This window comes from Typopeltis vanoorti, chromosome 15, assembly GCF_054136105.1.
Source record: "Typopeltis vanoorti isolate ZY-2024b chromosome 15, IOZ_Tvanoo_1.0, whole genome shotgun sequence".
NCBI classification, from domain to species: domain Eukaryota; kingdom Metazoa; phylum Arthropoda; class Arachnida; order Uropygi; family Thelyphonidae; genus Typopeltis; species Typopeltis vanoorti.
The window spans coordinates 116072993-116093621 of NC_143563.1; the positions used below are offsets into that span (position 1 = coordinate 116072993).

Genomic DNA, 20629 nt, shown 5'->3' on the forward strand with positions numbered 1-20629 from the left:
GAGGAGTCTATAGTTGTTCCTGCAAGCTACTTGTGTTTTTTTCACTGCCAAGTGTAGCAAGAATGCAAGGTAAAAGTGAATAACTCTGATATATCATGTGGAGAGTCTGAGTGAGTTCTGAGGTTTCTTTCAGAGGTATGTTAGTCAACAGGAAAGTATCTTTAAGGATCAAGTATGACAAGCAAATTAAATATTTTAATGTGGGAGGTGTCCAGTGGTGAGCTATAAGGGACTCACGCGAGCCCTTTAATTTTTTCTTAAATTTGTAATAATCTTGTAGAACTAGAAAATACCACAGTGGAATGTATACATGCTACTATAATTGATACTTTAAATTCATATGGATTTTCTGATAACTATTTAAAAAATCATTTCATTGCATTTTGTTCTGATGGAGCTAGTGTAATGTTAGGAAACAAATCAGGTGTTACAATCAAACTTCTTATCCATAAAAATTTCCCAACGTTGTGATTTGGCATTGCGCTCATCATTTACACTTCGCATTAGATGATTCGATAAAAAACATTAAAGAAATAAATCATTTTGAAATATTTATGGATTAATTATATGCTTTTTTATCATCACCAAAAAATCAACGAGAATTAAATACGATTGCAAAAGACCTTGGTATCAAAATTTTAAAGATCGGCCGTGTGTTTGGACCACGGTGGGCAGCTTGCAGTTTACGAACAGCTCTTGCTTTGTGAAGAAATTACCCAGCTTTATGCAAGCATTTTGCATCAAACGATAAATATAAGGGCTTTTTAAACTGATTTCTCAATTTATCCTACAGGAATTATCATATCTATCAGAAGTTCTACAAAGTCACAATATAAGTATTATAAGGGCTAAGTTAGGCTTTTTTTTTTTTTTTTTTTGCTCGATGATGCGAACCCTTTGTTAAAATTTCCATAGCTCAATACTGGAGGTGTCGCTTATAATGATAAAGCACTTCTGGGCTTTATCATTACAAGTGACGTGTTTGGTCAATTTATAAGAGGGGAAGCTAATTGTATCCACTATGTGTCTCAAGGATGTGTTCTGTTTATTTTATATAATCCATAAATTTGGGGAGGCATAGGATTATAAGTTTTTGGATAGTTCCACAAGGCCAGGAGCTTTATCTAATAATGTTTGAAGTTTTTTTTTTATTATTATTATTTGGATAGGGATCGGTATCTTACTGCTCAATTTCTGAATAACATTGACATTTTTTGATCATATTCAGAGCTCTCAAGTACTGCTATCCTTCTCTGCTCTTTGGTGATGATAACCTTCTAGTTCTGGTTTAACTTTTTAAGTGCACTGAGTTTCACATGGGATAAATTCCTTTTTTGGAAGCTTTGCCTATTTTAAAACGTTGTCTATATCTAGGCAGATATTATTGGCAATATGGCAGGGGAGACTGTAGATGCCCTTTACTATTTTTGTCATATGTAACTGAGAACAAATTCAGTTGCCTACTTTACCAAAGTTTTGAAGATCGTTATCATGAAACCTCCAACAAAATTCTATCACTGCATGCATGGACAGCACCAGTGGTGCACCTTTGTGCACGTTAAGATGTCTTGGTGCCAAATTGAAATATTGGCCTAATAATCTAATTATTATGTAAATTTTGTTATCTCTAGATATGTTTTCTCTACTAAACTTGATTGTCAGTGATAATAAACCTGTTTGCATCCATACCTGTCAGACTTTCAAGGTAGTGTGGCAGTTTAATATTCACTGGTAGCACCTCTGTGTAAGCCTTCATTAACTTTTAACTATAGACATTGATCAACTGAAAAATGTCTGATGTAAGGCTTTATATGTGTTAAGTATGATTCCCAATTTCGTACCTACATGCAATACTTAGTTTTTGGCTCTGCAAGTAGTGATGTTATGTAATCTTGCCACTTTTGTCATTTGCTCTTCCCTTCCTTGACATGTCATGTTCCTGTAATGTATCGAATAGTGAATGTTTTTTGTTTTTTTGAATGCATATAGCATAATCATCAGGAACTCATTATATTTGCTCTGATTATACAGACCTGATTTTCAATCCTGTTTTACAAGACTCATAAACTCACTTTCAGTTGAAAGCCCTTTATAAAATCCTTCTTTGAAAACAAGCTGGGAAGAACACATGCATTTAAAAGATAAGCTACTGGTCTTTTGTTCCCCCCCCCTCCCCTTCAAAGTCTCATAATACTATTATTATTATTATTATTATTATTGTTTAGGCATCCAAGGAGTCAAAAGACTCATCGTGGGAGGTCTCTCCTAGGAAACACAAAGTCTGTCATACCACTCCTTAAACTTATCTCGCTCTCATCACTATCAGGCAATGCATTCCATGGTTCAACCACCCTCCATGCAAAAAAACCACTCCTCACCCTCTTGCTCCCAGTTTTCTTTCGTAACTTCCAGGGATGGCCCCTTGTCATCACTCCTTCCCGCTGTTCAACTAAGCGAAAGAACTCCCCAGTGTCAACCCTGTAACCACCTCTCAACAGTTTAAAAGTCTCAATCATATCACCTCTCCTTTTTCTATACACCAAAGTCTGCAGTCCGCATTCCTCAGCCAATCCTCATAACTAATATTGTACAGTCCTGAAACTGTCTTTGTTATCTGCCTCTCTACCATTTCTACGGTTAATTTATCCCCTTCAAATCCTGGGCAACAAATCTGAGAACAGTAGTCTAAGTGTGGTCTGATCAGGGTCTTATACAACAGAATGATAACTCTTTTATCTCTGCAGGTCAGCGTCCTTCTCATTATTGCAGAAATCCTCTGTGTTACCTTCACCATCTTTGCAATACGTCCCTTGAATTTCATGTTTCTATCAATCATCAACCCCAAATCTCTTGTCTCCTCTACTTCCTTCAGTATAGCTCCTCCAATAGAGTATGCAGCATCCCAAACCTCAAGACCTTACATTTTGCTGCATTAAACCCACATCCCCATTCATTTACCCATCTGTCTAGCTTATTCAAATCCTCTTGCATGACTACCACATCTGCACTATTACTAATAACTCTTCCTAGCTTCACATCATCTACAAACAACTGAATATCCCCCTGCAATCCACTGACAAAGTCAAAGGGGATATTGTGTGGTGAGTGTTTGGAAAGGTTGGAGTTGGGAACATTTGCCATACATGAATTAGAGGAAAAGGCCAGAAGATTTGCTTTTTCTATAGTTGATGATGATGGGATAAAACCATTCAAGTGTAACAGTGGTGGAAGCTATGTCTGATGGATTTTGCAGGAGGCCAGAAAACATGACTGTCATTTGAAAGAAAGTTTCTTGCTTTTAGTTCTGTCAAAATCCCCTTTTGGATGATTTCAAAATTTTCATGCAGCTATTCTGTGCTTTGTAAAGCCCAGAATAAGCTGTAAAGGAGGATGGAATTTCAGATTTTATTTATTATTTAGCATATACAGAAAAACAAAAAAAAAAAAAAAAAAGAAGAAAAAATTAATGATCAAAACTATATACAGATTGAGAGTTAACCAATTAATGTCATCTGGGAGGAAATGCAAGTTCCTGAGTCCTCCAGGGAAGGAGTATGTGGGTCAGTCATCAGTGATATGATGCATAGTCTGCACAGCAGTGCATTCACAAAAGGGTGATTGCAAAATTCCCCACAGATGTAATAAGTCGGCACAGCAGCTTTGTCCAGTCCTAAATCTGTTTAGCTGGCTCCAAAAGTGTTGCAGTAGATTGAATCCTGGAGGTTTGATAGTTGGATCTGTAATCAAGTACTTGTTTGTAATTTGTTTCAATGTAGTTTGTTTCTTCACCAGTCCTAGAGACTCTTCTCTCCCGTAGTCCTAAATGGACCGTTGTGTCATTCATGGCATTCAATACCAGATGATAGTCCTAGAGACTATCATCTGGTATTTCCACAAGCCATATGGAAGATCTGGGGATAGCGGTGAGTTGGAGGTGGAGATATCTTGATGTATAGGAAGGTGCATGTTATTTCTGATTTTCTTTATTTCTTTGATGGTAGCTTTTTCTCTTCTGAAGCATGGAGGAATGATGTGGGAAAGAATAGGTAACTATGGGAGAGGAGTAGATCTTAAAGTGAGAGATTGTTATCATTGTTATGTTAAGCTGTTTGTGTCCACAGGAGTTATGTGGTGACTTTGGCTCCAAACTTACAAGCAATACTCTGCAATAGGGAAGACCAAAGCCAGGGCTGCTATTCTAAGAGTTGAGGCATTGCAATCCCAAGTTAGACTATGGTCTAGTGTGATACTAAGGTAACAAGGGTTACTTTCAGAGATTACTCTTGTTGCAGAAGTTTATTTTTTAGTTTTCTATGAGCCTCATGGTTATTTAGGTGAAAAGTAGAAACAACAGTTTTGCTGGGATTAGGATAGTCTCCAGCTCTGCTTTTTTGTGAATTCAGGTGACCTTTTATTTTCCTATTGGAGGGCATTTGTTCTAATAATTTTCGAGTTTTTTTTTGGCTTCTTTATACAGTAAACCTTTCTTCCATATGGTGTCATAAACTGATTTTAGTTCTATGAAGGCAGTCCCTGTCTTTAAACCCTTTTGGTATCCAGCTTCTCTGTGGGTTGTGAGAGCTAGGACCTGGTCTAAACCTACTCTGTTCACCAGGTAAAATGGCTTCTATTTTTGGAGAAATCCTAGAGAATAATCCTTTTATAAAGTTGGATGAGAGCTAGTTATGGTATGCTTGATTCTTCATCTGTACAGCATTAGCACAACCTTGGAGAATCAGAGCTTAGTTAGCTGCTGGGAACATAGAGTAAAATGGGGAATAAATGATTCCATACCAGTGGGGATTATTTCGGCAATACATTCAGTACATATATTTCGGTTGGAAAAAGTATTCCGATTGAAAGAATGAAGCACAGATGTTGCAAACATCATCCCACTTGGCAATTTTATAGTGCGATACAACATGTTGGTGTGTGCATGTTGCTCCATGGGGTAAAGCAATTAAGAGTAGGTTATGCTAATCAAACAATTTTCATGGTGTCCATAGAACAGTCACTAGTACGGAAGAAGTACCGGGTGTTTGGAGAGTGAGTGGGCTATCTGGTATTTGAGTAAACGTGAACAATTTGGTTAGGTCGGTGGTGATAGCATGTGTCAGTATCTCTACCTGCTTGTTCCAATCAGTTGGAAAAGGGAAGCCAGTTGGTGATGTAAACATTAAAATACCTCGGTATGATAATCTTGTTGTTACAAAAGTAGACTGAAGAAAATCAACAAATTTGGAATGGTTGGTAGCATTAGGGGAACAATAGAAGCAGTGAATGAATTTGAAAGAATGAGAGACAGATATTCCCAGCCAAAGGAGGTTAAGATGAAGAGACTCTATCTTTGTCATGACATATGATTATTATTATTATTTTCTTGACCTACTTGAAGTCTCAAGACTCATCGTAGGAGGTCAACACTAGTCAACCAAAGCCCATGGCACTTCTTAAACTTATCCACCGCACTTCGCAACTCTCATTCATTGCCACTGCTACACTCTCTACCACTCTACTCTGCACAACCTGAAATATCAAATCTCCATACATGTTTCTCTGAATAGATTCATTCATTCTTCTCTCACTGCCATCCCCGACTCTTTATGCTTTCATTGTCTCTCTCTCTCTCCCTCCCCCCCTTCTCTCCCTCTTCCACACACTGTTAACTTCCTCCAATTTTCTCTCTTCCCCTGTCTCTCCCATTCTCTCACTTCATACTTCTCGCACCTGGCCAACCTCTCCAGCTTACTAATCTCTTCATTCACTATTCTCAACTCAGCCTTCATGCCTTCCATCTCCTTTCTCAGTAGTTCTATTTATCGCTCCATACATCTTGTTTTCAATTGACATTCACTCACTCACTCTCACACACACACACACCCATGGTCATCAGATAAACCATCTCCCTCTGGCACACTGCCCAAGGTCAGATCCAGTACATCTTTCACATTCTCTTCACTTTCTCTAACATGCTACTGGATCCGTAAATCAGCATTCACCCATTTTTGATGCACTATCTCTGCTGCTGCTGCAGCATTTTGGGATCGAAATACTTGTGTCTTTCAGTGTTTCCCACTGCCTACATTTCATGTCTCACCTGCTACAGTTTTAATTCATGAGATGCATATGTGCCATATGTGTATAGCAAGCTATGAAATCCTCAACTATGCTATGAATAATGTACTCTTCAAATGGTGGCAGAATGGGCAACATGTTAGATCTGGCGGCTGCCATGATGAATCCTTTATCACAGTTGTATACAATATAGATACCAATAGCACCAACTTAAAAATCAAAGTATTGGTGATGAAATAAACACAATAAAATCCTTCCTTACTAATACCTATTTTTTTATAACATCTCGCATCAACCAACTATATATATCTTCATGCACTAGCACCACCTATCAGAGTAAATGCAGAGATGCCACTGCTGAAATTAGTAACCGTGCGTAATTGAGGAAGTACCTTGAATAAGTTGAAATCTCTGGATTTATGTCAGAAAAAGCAGTAAAGTTTATAAACTGGAGATGGTAATGAACATTATTGATAATGAGAAGATGTATGCTTGTAAAGTTAGTGTCTCTGACTCTGTGGAGGTCAGATGTTAATAATAAAGTCAATTTAGAAGGTTCTTTGAGGGTTTGCAATCTCAACTGGATTGCATACAGATGGCAGCTGAGCATTTTCCCATGCAGTGTTTGAGATTTGGTTTTCATGGTGGCTGCTGAATGTAGCATTTGATTTTTGCATTGGCATTTCTTGCTTATAGTCATTAGTTGGTGCATGCTTTATCACTATTTTGACAATTTGTCTTCAGCTGATGATGTAGTTTACAACCTTAATTAAATATGCCTAGAAATTATATTATTTTTTTAATCCTTTATCCAAACAAAGTTTACATGTGAAGTATCTTAATGACTAGGCTACTGTATACAGAGGAAAAAACTTTCTACAACTAGTTCTCATTCAGAGTATTTTAATAATAAGACAATACACCTTTTCACTTGTTGTATATGGGAAATATATGACTTCTACATTTACTCAAACTCAATATCTCTTCTGGATCTGGCTCCGACTGATGAGACCTTAATAAAGATTCGAATGGGTCTGTGTGTGGCCCTTCCTATAATGCATAGCATTATACATATCCGAAATGGTGGTGCCCATACCAGTTCACCTTAATAAGATGTAAATTCATTATCTGCTCTATACAAGTAGTCTAGTTGTGAAGATACTTCACACACAAACTTTGTTTACATTTGGATAAAGGATTAAATAAGAATATCATTTCTTGGCATATTTAATTAAATTATAACCAAGTAAAAAAATTTTAACCTGTTCCTACTGAGTGAAAGTAAGTGGATGTGCTCATTTATATGATGGAGATGGAAAGCATTCTAGCGTAATATTTACAGCCATTACAAATTTGGATCTGTTTGTTGGTGTGTCACAGGTAACTGTCCAATCACGGGACATTTCTTTCGATCTTTCTCCCATATTTGACCGAATCAGATTTAAGTATACCAAACAAGATGCCATACTGGAGAATTCAGCTATTGAGATCACAAGGGACTATGCTTGCTAAAATTTAATACATAACAGGAATTTCAGGCGAATATGAGCTGAAATCATGAACTGAAATTCTTATTCGATTATTTCATCTAGTAACAGTGGTGGAATGTTTAACAAAAGTAAGAAAAACAACTAAAGCAACTTTGGCACATGTAGTCTAGCCTTATAATTTGGTTTTGCCTCATTTTGCTATTAAAATATTCACTTGAAATGCAGATTTCATTAAATTCCATCAAGCCAGAGTGGCATTATTATCATTTCAAATCATTTTTCCAATAAACACTGTTACTGTGAATATATACACTGCTTGGAAAGAAGTCAATGGATACCATAGTGTGAAGAACAAACAGCCATGGCACCCACCTTAATAAGATGTAGGACTTCCTTTCTCTGTAATGACTGAAGTGATCCTATCATTCTTGTTGTAGGCATGTAATGAGGTTTGAACTATTGTGGGACAGACGTCCCTTGACCTCACCTGATGCATCAATTCATCTCACAGATGTACAATAGGATTGAGATCAGGACTCTGTGTAGGCCAATCAAGTGTAGTGATGTACAGATTCATGTTCCGGTCAATGCCCGGAACACCACATTGAATGGGTTGGCCAATGAATGATGGTTTTTATATATTATCCTTCATAGCACCCTACAGTCATTCTGTGAGTGTGGTGGATTGTTCATTGTGGGTAACACTTGCAATTCACTCCCTTTACTTATACCTCAGTATCACTGATTGTTGACCTGGGATGGCCCTATTTGTCAGCAATTTGTGAACAGATAGGCTAATGATGTGGCATCCTGTTACTATACCTGTTTCATACTCCACCATTCTCTTCTTGCAGCCATTTCATCCAGACACAGTGCAACTGTGTCTGGATGAAATGCATCATATTACTCTAATTTATACTGGCTACAAACGCGTGACTTGTTACATGGCACGATGCACCTTGCTCATGGGGGCTGTCCATTGACACACATGTGAGTATATATATTATTTCAAATCAAATTTGCCAGCAAACAATTATAAAACAGAATGGGAGAGGAAAGATTAGTAAATCAAGTGTTCTCTGTTAGGTTGGCAGAAAAAAATACCCAGAGGAAGAACTAGAGGTAGGTGGATTGATAGAGTAAAAAGTGGCTCAGAAGACAGAAATATAAGAATCTGATCATAGTGGAGTCATGACAGATAATAGATTAATTTGAAGGAAAATTGTTGATTGGAGGTTAGTAATGATATAATTTTTTCATTTAGTTCTATCATAATATCATAACACTCCATTATGGTACATATCAAGAATTCGATGATGAGAAAAATTAGGGAAGAGAATGTGGCGTCAGTGGTAGATTCATATTAAAACATGAAACATGAAGATATTACCGAACTAATTTAACATGTATTATTATTATTTGAGACCCTCAATTTCATCAGAAGATATCCTATAACACCCATTCAGAAGTTTATAGTAATCCATGTATTTGCAATCTGTCCTCATAATTTAAATCCCATAATTCAGATATAATCTTTCTAACACTTCTTTCCACAGCTTCTTTATCCCCTTGGAACCTGGAATACCAAATTTGCACACAATAATTCAGGTGCAGTCTTATTAAGGGCCTTATAAAGAGGCAAAATGACTTCTTATCCTTACATGTCAAGGTTTGCTCCAACATCACAGTTATTCTCTGAGTTGTATTTGCAACTTTTGCTATGTGAGCTTTGAACTTGAAATTCCTATCTACCATTATGCCAAGATCCCTATCCTCACCAGTTTCTTGTAGCAAAAACCTGCTAATATAATATAATATAATATGCTGCTGGAAATCTCATCACACCAAAGTGCATAACTTTACATTTACCAACATTAAACTCACAGCCATTTTTGTTTGCCCAAATTTCCAGCTTATTGAAATAATTTTATAAGTGCTGGATATCAGTAGCATCCCTGATTACCCTGCCTATTTTTGCATCATTGGCAAACAATTGCGCATCTCCTTCCTAATGTCATGAATGTATAGACTGAACAACAATGGCCCAAAGGCTGAACCCTGAGGTACAGCACTGGTCACCTTATATCTGGCAGATTCACACCTGCCATATACCACTTTCTGATATTGTCTGTCAGCCGTCCACTGATCCAAGTCAAGAGTTTATATTCCAATCCCATTTTCTCCAGTTCATGCAACAGACTTTGGTGTGGTATCCTATCAAATGCCTTAGCAAAATCCAACATCGTCATGTCTATTCCCTTTATCCAACGTGGCCATAACATTGTTATAAGATATAAGCTTTTTTTAACATGACCTTCTTTTAGTAAACTCATGCCACCCTTTGCAGAGCATAGCTTGTTTGTCTACTCATTTCTGTATGCGAGTTCTTACCTACTCTAAAATCTTCACTACCACGCACCAGAGATACTGATAGGTCAGTACTTAACCACATCAGTGTTTGCACCACCCTTGTATAATGGAACTATCATACATTCCTGTGATGTCATTCTTGAGCTGAGACTCAAGTTATGCAAACATGTTCAAGGCCTAGCCAATTCAGCTGAATATTCCTTTAGCAAATGTACCAGTATTCCATCTATCCCTGACAAATTTGTATCCAGGTTATGCAATAACCTAGTCCTTATATCCTTGATTATCATCATCAAATTCCTGGTATATACCCTCAAGGATCATTCTACATTTCATGTAGAACTATCATATCCTGATAGTTCTACATGAAAAATTTACATTATTACTAACATCCTATCTATAATTTTCATACAAATCAGTCTGTTACCTGTCAAGACTACAATATTATCAGATCTTATATTTCTGTCTTCTAAGACACTTTACTGTATCAATCCACCTATATCTTGGTCTTCCTCTGGGTCTTTTTCCTGCCAACCTGGCAAAGAACACTTGTTTTGCTAATCTTTCCTCTCCCATTCTGTTTAAGTGACCATACCACCTAAGATTAGCTCTGCTAATGCATTCCTGAATGCTGACAATGTCAAGTTCTTTCCTAATATCCTTGTTTTTAATATGATATTGCCATTGATGTCATCTGTTCATGCCCCTAATCTTTCTCAGGACTCTCATATCTGCAGTCTCTTGTCTTTGCTCAAGTGTTTTACTTCTGACCCAGCTCTCAGATCCATAATATCGTTGATATGGTCCTTAAACAGAAAGTTAAAGTTGGCAAAGTGTTTGATGCCAACTTTCACCTAGGTGATTTGATTCAGTCAGACTTGCCTGAGAAGACTAAACTATTAGATATGACAATATTGGAATGCTTACAATAATAGACTAATTTGGAGGAAGATTGTTGATAGGAGATTAGAAGTAATGTAAACTTAATAATGTTTTAAAATTTAATAATCAATGCGACCATAGTTGAAATCTCCCATAATAATCACCCTCCTTCCATTCGTTTCTTCTATTTGCTTGTGCATACTGTCACCACCATCTTTTCCATCACCTGGTCTATAGCAGCACCCAATTGTATATTTAGTTCTGCTAGTCACAATCTCACACCAAATGGCCTCAAATGTGCTCTTTTCTCTATCCTGCAATTCAACTTCTATTCTTCTTGGCTGCAGCTCATCAGTTATCATCAACAATACTCCTCCCCCCATTTTATTCTCCCTGTCATTCCTGAACACACCATACCCATCACATTCAATCCCACTAGCTATATCATCTACAGTCAGCCATGTTTCACTAATACCAATAACCTGTGGTCTGGAAGTGCAAACCATGGCCAAAAACTCTTCCTTCTTGTTCCTAATACTCCTAGCATTAGTGTACATAAATTTAAGACCCCCCATTAGCCCCAACCCTACCTTGATGCCTTATATTAACTATCCCACTCTGATTTGTTGTCCTTATTTGCTCGGGCATATTATATTCATTCTTACATTCAACTGCCTCCCTAAGGACTGTATATCTACTCCCCCCCTTAATAAATCTAGTTTCCCTGAATTTGCACATCCACCACATTCAGCAACACTTTCTCAAGTTTTCTTACACCGTAACCATTCAAATGCAAGCCATCCATCTTATATAGATCCTTTCGCCCATCGAACTCACTCCACACGTCCACAAATTCCACACCACTCGTCATACATAACCCATGCATAAAGTAATTCGCAATTATGGCTCTCCTTTTAAACATTTCACTGTCATACCGTGGCAAAAGACTAATCATTCTCACTCTTTTCTTTTGCTACCTCAAACAATTCATTCAGGTCTTCTATCATTTCCATTTTGTCTCCTTTCAAATCATTCATACCTGCCACAACAATCATTTCTTTCACCCTTTTCTTTTGCTCTCTAATAGACTCAGTTACATCCTTTATGGTCGCACCAGGTTGGTACGATTTTGTCAAATCCTCTCCTATCACACCTCGTACTAACGAGTCTCCATACAGCACTCTATCCTTCATTTTGTTCATGTTCACACTCATACGTCTATTTTTCCTGTCATACTTTTTATTATTGGCTGGTTCATTCAGTCGACTTTTGCTCATACGCTTTTGCTCATAGCTGCTGTTTTGCCCTTTGTATCGCACCATTCAACAACGTGATCTCACTCATTGCGTCTATCTCATCTTTTTTATTCTCAGTAAAACCATTAATACTATCATTCACACTTTCTACATTCACACTCTCACAATTCTCTGGTACAACCTCGCCGTTTCTTGTCATATCCCTATTTTCTTCATTCTGAAGTTTGACAAAAATATCACACTCACGATCCGAAATACTCTTCAATTTCTCATTCTCCCTACATTTTCTGTGTACATTTCGCAGCTAGTACACTGAATCATCTCTTTTATACTACCGTTCTTTGATAAAGATGGCGAATCATCATTACTGTCTGCCGTTTTCCTTCGTACTGGAGCCATACTTGCAACGTATTTTATCAAATTATAAATTATAACACACCAAAAACACACAAAAAGATGCACTAAGAGATGCAAGGCAAACAAAACTACGCAATATTAAATAAATTTATCAACGATAACTGAAAATAATACTTATCTTATCCGGAGCTTTCACGAACACTACAAATCCCTCTAGCGGCGACAGCCCCAATAAAATATGTTATAAAGACACACAAAATACTCTAAAAACACAAAAATCATTCTAATACACTATAAAACCAATTTTCTAAGGAAAAACACACAAAAAACACCAGAAATCACCAATTTTACACGAGCGCTAAATTACACCGACCACTCACCATATAACCTAGAACCCCGACTCCCCAATTAATTAATGATTGCAGTGAGGAGAGGACACATGGGAGGAAGGAATTGGATTTTATGCGGTTATTAAGGGATAACTATCTGCGACAGCATGTAATGGAAAATACCAGGGGTCAGAGAGTGCTTGACCTAGTAATTATATCTGAGGATTTGGCTGTAACAAATATAACCACATTGTCACCAATCGGTGAGAGTGATCATAGGGTCTTGACTTGGGAGGTGGCTAAAGGTGTAGAATTTTCAATTAAGACAGGGTACATTTGGAATTAACGGGCTGGAAAGTATGACAAGCTTAGGAGTTTGATTGGTTCAGTGCCATGGCAGGTACAACTGCAAGGACTAGAAGTCGATAGTGCATGGGAGGTAGTTAAGAAGTGTTTGCATGAAGCAATGGCTGACTGTATACCTAGAGTCCGAATAAGAAATCAACTAGGGGTTAAATGGATGAATAACACCATTAAGCTTGAGCTGCAAAAAAAGAAACAACTATGGAGGGAATTTAAGGAGAAAGGTGACTGGCAGGCACACGAACGGTATAAAACGCAGGCCAGAAGGGTAACGAGTGTGGTAAGAAAAGCAAAAAAGGATTACGAAAGAACATTGGCCATGCAGGTTAAAGAGAATCCTAAACAGTTTTTTAGATATGTAGCAAGTAAAAGGAAAAATGTACATGGCAGAATGATTTTAAAGAATGCCGATGGTAGGGAGGTAACTGAATCAGTTGATATAGTTGAGTTACTGAGTGAGCACATTGCAAGAATATATCATCCAGGTGGTGACATTGCAGAAACGAATGTACCAGTAGATTATACGGGAATTGTGGTGAATGAAGTGGAGGTGAGTAGTCTATTGCATAACCTCAATGTCAATACATCTGTGGGATTGGATGGTATACTGGCTCGTGTTGTACGAGAAGCAGCTAAAGAATTGTCAGTACCCTTGACCATTTTGTTTAATTTGAGTCTCGGGTCTGGGTTAGTCCCGAGGGGGTGGAAAGAAGGGAAAATAGTTCCACTGCATAAAGGTGGTTCCAAGACTGCTGTTGTAAATTACCGACCGATTAGCATATCAGGAATCATTGTTAAGGTCTTAGAGAAATTAGTCAAGAAAAGAATACAGGATTGGATAGATGAAAATGGAATATTGTATGGGGGACAACATGGTTTTGTGAAGGGTAGATCATACCTCAGTAACTTGCTCACGTTTTATAACACAGTGACGGCTGAACTGGATAGGGGTGATGGGTTTACAGTAATACTACTGGACCTTGCCAAGGCTTTTGATAGGATACCACATAGAACCCTAATCAGTAAACTGGAGCAGATGGGGATAGATATAGGGTTGGTGAGATGGATAGGAAGGTAGTTGAAGGAGAGATACCAGAGAGTGGTTTATTCAGGAGTGGAGTCTAAAAGATGGCTTGTGACTAGTGGAGTGCCACAGGGCTCTTTTCTTGGACCACTGCTTTTCAATTTGTTCATTAATGATATAGGAAAGGATTTGAGAGGAAGTGTTCACTCTTGTTTGCTGATGATGCAAAGTTGGGTAGAGCAATTATGAGTGCACAGGATGTCAATATTTTACAGGATGATTTGGATAGTTTGGAGGACTGGGCTAGGAAAAATGGATGTCAATTTAATGTGTCAAAGTGTAAGGTTATGCACTTTGGGGTGAAAAGAATAGCAGCAGTATATCGCATTGGTGGAACCGTACTCCAGGAGATTGATGAGGCCAGGGATTTGGGAGTGTTGGTGGATAGGGAATTGAAGTTTAGGGGGCACATTGCAAAAGTGACTAAAACAGCTCACCAAATCACTTGGCTTCTGAAAAATACTTTAACATGCAGAGACAAACAAGTTGTTGTTCCTCTGTATCGAGCTTTGATAAGACCCCATCTTGACTACTGTGCCCAGTTATGGGCACCAGGGTTTCTTCGTGATGGGGAGGAAGTGGAGAGAATCCAGAGACGAGTGACCAAGATGATAGCAGATTTGTGGAATGAACCTTATGAGAATAGGTTGAAGATTTGTGGGTTGCAGACATTGGGCGATAGGCGAAGGAGAGGTGATATGATTGAGACATTCAAATTACTGAAGGGTTTCTATAAGATTGATCAGAAGATATTTTTGAAAATATGACTGGTGGTGGGAGGACTAGGGGCCATGAATGGAAGCTGGGCAAGAGCATGGTTGACAAGGGTGTTAGAGCTAGGTTTTTTACTTGGAGAGTGGTGAATGAGTGGAATAAGCTTGCCCGGAACAACAATAATAATAATGTTGTACTGTCATAGCATCCTGTACACCCCTTGAAGGCACATATCAGGACATTGATGATGATGTATTTTGTTTTACATGTTTGTTGTAAATTCAGATGTCTCTTGTGTTGGCAGTTTAATGGAGTATTGGCAGCACTAAAAAACCTTCAGGGAGTAAAAATACCCCATGGAAGACCAAGACCTAGGTGGTTTGATTCAGTCAGATGTGCCAGAGAAAAACTATTAGATATGACACTTGTAGCACACTCACAGACAACACGATAATCAGTGAAGCAAGTGGGTGACTCTATAGTCCTATCTAGGTGGTGTGTCCTCTATGGGCATTTGTGGGCAGCTTAGGATATAAATTGGGACCTCTGATGATAATTGTTTCCCAAATTTTCGGAAGTTTTATGCATCCATATTGATTTAAATTAGGTTGATTTCTGAGTGTTGCTGCATATTCAATTTTTCATGCAAAATCAATTTTTGGAATCTGCTGCAGCACTCAGAAATCAACCTAATTTAAACAAATATGGATGCATAAAACTTCTCAAAATTTGAGAAACAATAATTTGTAGAGGGTCTCAGTGACTGAAAAGAAATATTGGAAGCATTAAAATGAGTTTTTAGTCCATTCTTAGTGTTGTCAATATGCCATTAAACCTCCAACATGATGTCCTCTAAACACTTAAGTGTTAACACACAGATGCCTCTTGTCCTGCATTTTTATTAGTTAAGTTAAAAAAAATACATCAGTAATTTTAATAAATTTAGTTTAATCCTTTATTATAAGTGTAAGCAAACAAAGTTTGCACCTGAAGTATCTTCAGGACTGAGGCAACTCGTAGTAAATGTGGACCAAGCTCTGACCAAGTTTGCACATTTGTTTGCTTACACTTGGATAAAGGATTAAACTAAATTTATTATAGTCTAACCAAGTGGGAAAAAACTTTCTACATCAGTAATTTGTTGAGTGCAGTGCTATTTGTAGTTGCAACTATTTATAACCTATTCCAGTTTCAGCATCTAGGCAATCACTTTTGTTTTGTATTCTTTAGTAAAGTCCATCAAACAGATACACACCTTTCGCCTCCTAAAAAGATCTCTACTCCTTATGGTGGAAGATTAGTATGGAGTTTGCCTGGCAGAAATAAATTTATCATACATTTAAAGAACAAAGATTTAATACGGCATAAAAAGAGGTGGAGTCAGGTAGGTTTGATGGTATTGTTAATTGTATTTCCTTTGAGATGTGTTCCTTGATTGTTCTAAAACATTTGATATGTTAATTTTATTTTGTTCTCTGACTGCATGTGTTATTTCTCCTTCTGGCTGGATGAAATTTAGAATCATTACTAAGATTTTCAAGCCACCTCACAGTTTTAATTTAAATTGAATAATTTTTATCATCAAAATTTGGCAAAACATTTAAAATGATATAAGCTATTGCAGGATGATTGTATTCTGATGTTTAGAAAATCCACTAAAATCTAAACTCAAGTTTGGTTTGAAAATTTTTATGACAAATTAGACACAACAAAATTATAGGATCAATTGGGAAAACCAGAGGTCATCCCTGGAAACTGTAATAAAGAGGGTGTGAGAAGCACGTTTTTTGCATGCAGAGCTGTGAATGATTGGAATGCCTTGCCTGAGAGTGTGGTGTCTGCAGAGAATTTGAGTGTGTCGAAGGCACAGTATGATGAGCTGTGTGATAAAAGGACCTCCTAGATGAGTCTTTGAATCCATGGGGTCTTGGGATAATAATAATAATAAAGGTGGGTAACCAGTGGTGTGCCCCAGAGTCCTGTTCTTTGCCCCTGCTGTGTTTAACTTATTTATAAATGAAATATCATTTGGACTCACTGGCGAGCTTCATTTGTTTGCTGATGTTAAGTCCCTTCAGAAAGATTTGAATAGACTTTTCACTTGGACAGATGAGTGGGGCTGTAATTTATTAGTAAGTGCAAGGTGTTACATTTTGGAGTGCAGAAATATAAGGCTATGTACTGTATTGATGGTTCTGTACTGCAGGAAGTGATTAGATTAGAGATTTGGGAGTGGTGGTTGACAATAGACTGAAGTTTAGAGGGCACATTGCAAGTGTTGCAAAGACTGCACATCTTAGTGCTGCTATGATAAGTAGGGATGAGGAAGTAGTTGTGCCACTGTATAAAGCATGGGTCAGGCCACACTTGGACTACTGCGCTCAGATTTGGTCACCTGGTTTTCAATCTGATGGGAACATTGGAGAGAACCCAGGGAAGAGTAACTAAGATAATATCAGGACTATGAAATGATGGCTTTGGAGAGAGAGAGAGATTGAAGAAATGTGCATTGCAGAGTTTGGTAGATAGGAGGAAAAGAGGTGACATGGTAGAGATATTTAAGCTACTGAGGTTTTTTTTATGATATTAATTTAGAGAGGATTATAAAAAGAGTCGAAGGCAAGAGAGAGGAAGAATGAGAGGCCGTGGAGGTTGTCGTGGCAGGAATACCCGTGGGCATGAAATTCATCAAGTCTGAAATGCTTCTGTCTTTGAATTCAGATGATGCGTACATTACACTTAGTTTAGTCTTTAAGCGAACTGTATCGAATAATGATCCATAGGCTTTTTGCAGATATGTTACATCACTATCAGGGAATTTATTTCTGTAGTTTTCAAAAAAATCACAATTAAGGAGAGAAAAGAACTGAAAATTTGCAATAGATTTGAAGCACTCTCGAATTTGTAACATGTTGTTGTCCAGGATTTCATTGAAAAGACGCTTAAATCTTAACTCTTCTGAGTCATCACACATATGACGTCTCTTATGACTTGGTTTCCCTTCACAAACATTAATATCACATGTAACATTGTCATAAATACTCATGAAATCTTCCTCTCTCATAGTCTGAATATTTAAAGAGAATTCTTCAATTGTTTTGGCACAGTACCTTATATCTAGAGATTTGATTTGCAAAATTTTAAAGACAACATCAGGAAATGAGAAAATACTACCAGTAGAAATCGAGTGTTAAACTTTGTAAGAAAGTTAAAAAAACCTTGCGCTTTCAAAACTGTGTCACTGTCCCAGTCATCTGGAGCATCCAAAATGTGTTGAAAGAATGCCTCTATCATGCCATAATTCTCTTTCACAGTGTTCACAATACGTGAAGTGAAGTTCCATCTCGTTGGCGCTGCAGTGGGCAGTTTCCTTCCAAGAAAGTTCTTAAGAGCAGCTGTCCACTTTGTAGACTTTGAGAAGAAAGCAGTAAGACCCAACATAGTTTGAAAGAACACTGTACACTCTTTGATGTTGGAAGCAGATTGCTGTAGTGTTAAATTCAGTAAATGGCTGTAACAATGCACGAAAGCCGGGCATGGATACTGTTCTTGAATCTGTTTGTTTAAACCACTCACTTGACTGGCTAAGACAGCAGCACCATCATATGTCTGCACCACAAGTTTTTTCTCACACTTCTACTCCTTCAGAACTGCACTTATGTGTTCGAAAAGTGCTGCAGCGGAGTGATCACATCAGTGAAACCCAGAAATCTTTCGTGAACTTCATTGTTGCCGTCAATGTAATGAAGAACAGTCAAAAGCTGAGACTTGTTTATGATGTCAGAAGTTTCATCCATAATTAGTGCCACAAAGTCCATTTGTACGATCTCTTTCTTTATTACCTCATAACTACTGAGGTAATTGCAGCAATCAAGTCGTTCTGAATGGCTGAAGATGTACCTCTAAAAACAAAGGACTCCTTCAAATGAGTTGCCAAAAGGGGATCATACTGATTTATTAGATCAAGAAGTTGTACATCATTTCCTCTGTTTGCAGACATCAGGGACTCGTCATGACCACGAAAAGGTAGCTCTTGCTTTTATAAGTAAGGGACAACGTCTATTAAGCATTTCGTGATTTTTTTTTCACCTTTTCATTATGCATCACTGACACGTTTCTGTTCATCAAGCTGATGATCAATTCTTGCTCTTCCGAGCTGTTTAATTGAAGAAAACACTTAATATGGTTAGCAGATTTTTTGTGCCTGGTAATAGACAATGTCAAAGTGTTTAAGTTGCTAAAACCGCTTTTGCACCACACTCCATTATCACTAGACAAGGCCAACAAAACAACTTATGCAATTTCTTCGATCCTGCTAACCAGTGGATATTCTTGTACTGATCCTCACTGAACGAGCAAACATATTCTCTGTTTTTTTTCCTTGTGATGAGTTTTTAAATCTGGCATGCCTGAAAAGCAAGCCATGCCTGCCACATGACAGGCATGGCTTGCTGTTCTTTACAATATCACTTTTCTTCTGAACACTCATCTGGGAAAAGGGATTTCTTAATAAACTGTCAATAACACACACTTCTAATGACTGTCCGGTATCCATCTTAGCGCCTCAAAATTAACAGAAAACTAATAAATGCAGCAGTTTACATACACAGTCCCCCGCAAAGCAGTTCACTTAAACATCACACAGACTTGTAAAGGCTGGCTGAAGCTCACTGGTTAGAGCTACTTTGACTGCGTATGGCCTGTGTTTAAGCAATAGGGTGAGACGACCGAGCAAGCATTAGCCTTCGATAAACAACGCAAAGCCCAATTATTGCCGCGCAAGCTTAAGACGTCTTCTATCTACAAAAATAAAAGCCTAAGTGGAATGCTTATAAATGCATGCATTTATTAACAAATAAATACTACTTCTTTCTCAAGTAATGAGAAAGAAGTAATAAAGAAATTATTACTTCTTTATTAATAAGAAGAAGTAATAAGAAAGCGTGAAGAATTAGCCCCTAAATTGGTGAGAACTAGGATGCAGAAATAGATTGATAACAGCAATTCTCTGTGGTTGTCAGCATGTGTTTGTTAAAGGGGAATCGTGTTACCAATTTACTTATGTACTATAACAAGGTGAGAAATGTGAATAGACACGTTGAATCAGTTTAAAGCACGGTTGGATGAGCATTATGTGCAACAGTGTGTCCCTCCCATGATGAGTCTCTAACTCCATGGAGGTCAGATGTTAATAATAATAATGTCTTGGACAAGGGAGATGCATATACAGTGGTAAATTTAGATTTTGCAAAAGCTTTTGCTAGACTGCCACATGACAAGCTGTCAAATAAACTGAAATGGATGGAATTGGATAACAGAATAGTGAGTTGGATCTATCACTGGCTGTCAGATAGATATAAGACAGCTGTATATGGGGTGCAGTATCCTGAAGGAAAGGGGGGAAGTCTAGTGGTGTGCTGCATGGGATCTGTACTGGGGCCATTGTTGTTCAGTTTGTATATTAATGATATTGGTATGGGTTTAACTGGTGATATGCAACTGTTTTAGATGATACAAAATTGGGGATTGCAGTGCAGCATCAAGCAGATATTATGGCCCTACAGGAGTGCTTGAATAGATTGTATGAATGGACAGGTAAGTGGAACTATCAGTTCAACGTTGCAAAGCATGAGGTTTTGAAATTTGGTAAGCAACAATGGAATGCAAAGGATATACTTGGTGGGGAAACTATAATGGAGATAGAGGAGA

At 37.7% G+C, this 20629-nt stretch overlaps 2 protein-coding genes across 3 annotated transcripts in view; one reads left to right on the plus strand and one right to left on the minus strand.

Moving 5' to 3' along the window:
* Window positions 1-20629, plus strand: part of LOC150099094 (chitin synthase chs-2-like) — a 162347-nt gene that overhangs the window by 39382 nt on the left and 102336 nt on the right. Inside the window, exon 4 of the mRNA XM_090405809.1 lies at window positions 16151-16304. Within this exon, the coding sequence (XP_090261935.1) occupies window positions 16151-16304 (154 nt within the window). The remainder of the gene's footprint in view (window positions 1-16150; window positions 16305-20629) is intronic.
* gwl (serine/threonine-protein kinase greatwall) overlaps window positions 1-20629 on the minus strand; it is a 524263-nt gene that overhangs the window by 19593 nt on the left and 484041 nt on the right. The window lies entirely within an intron of this gene.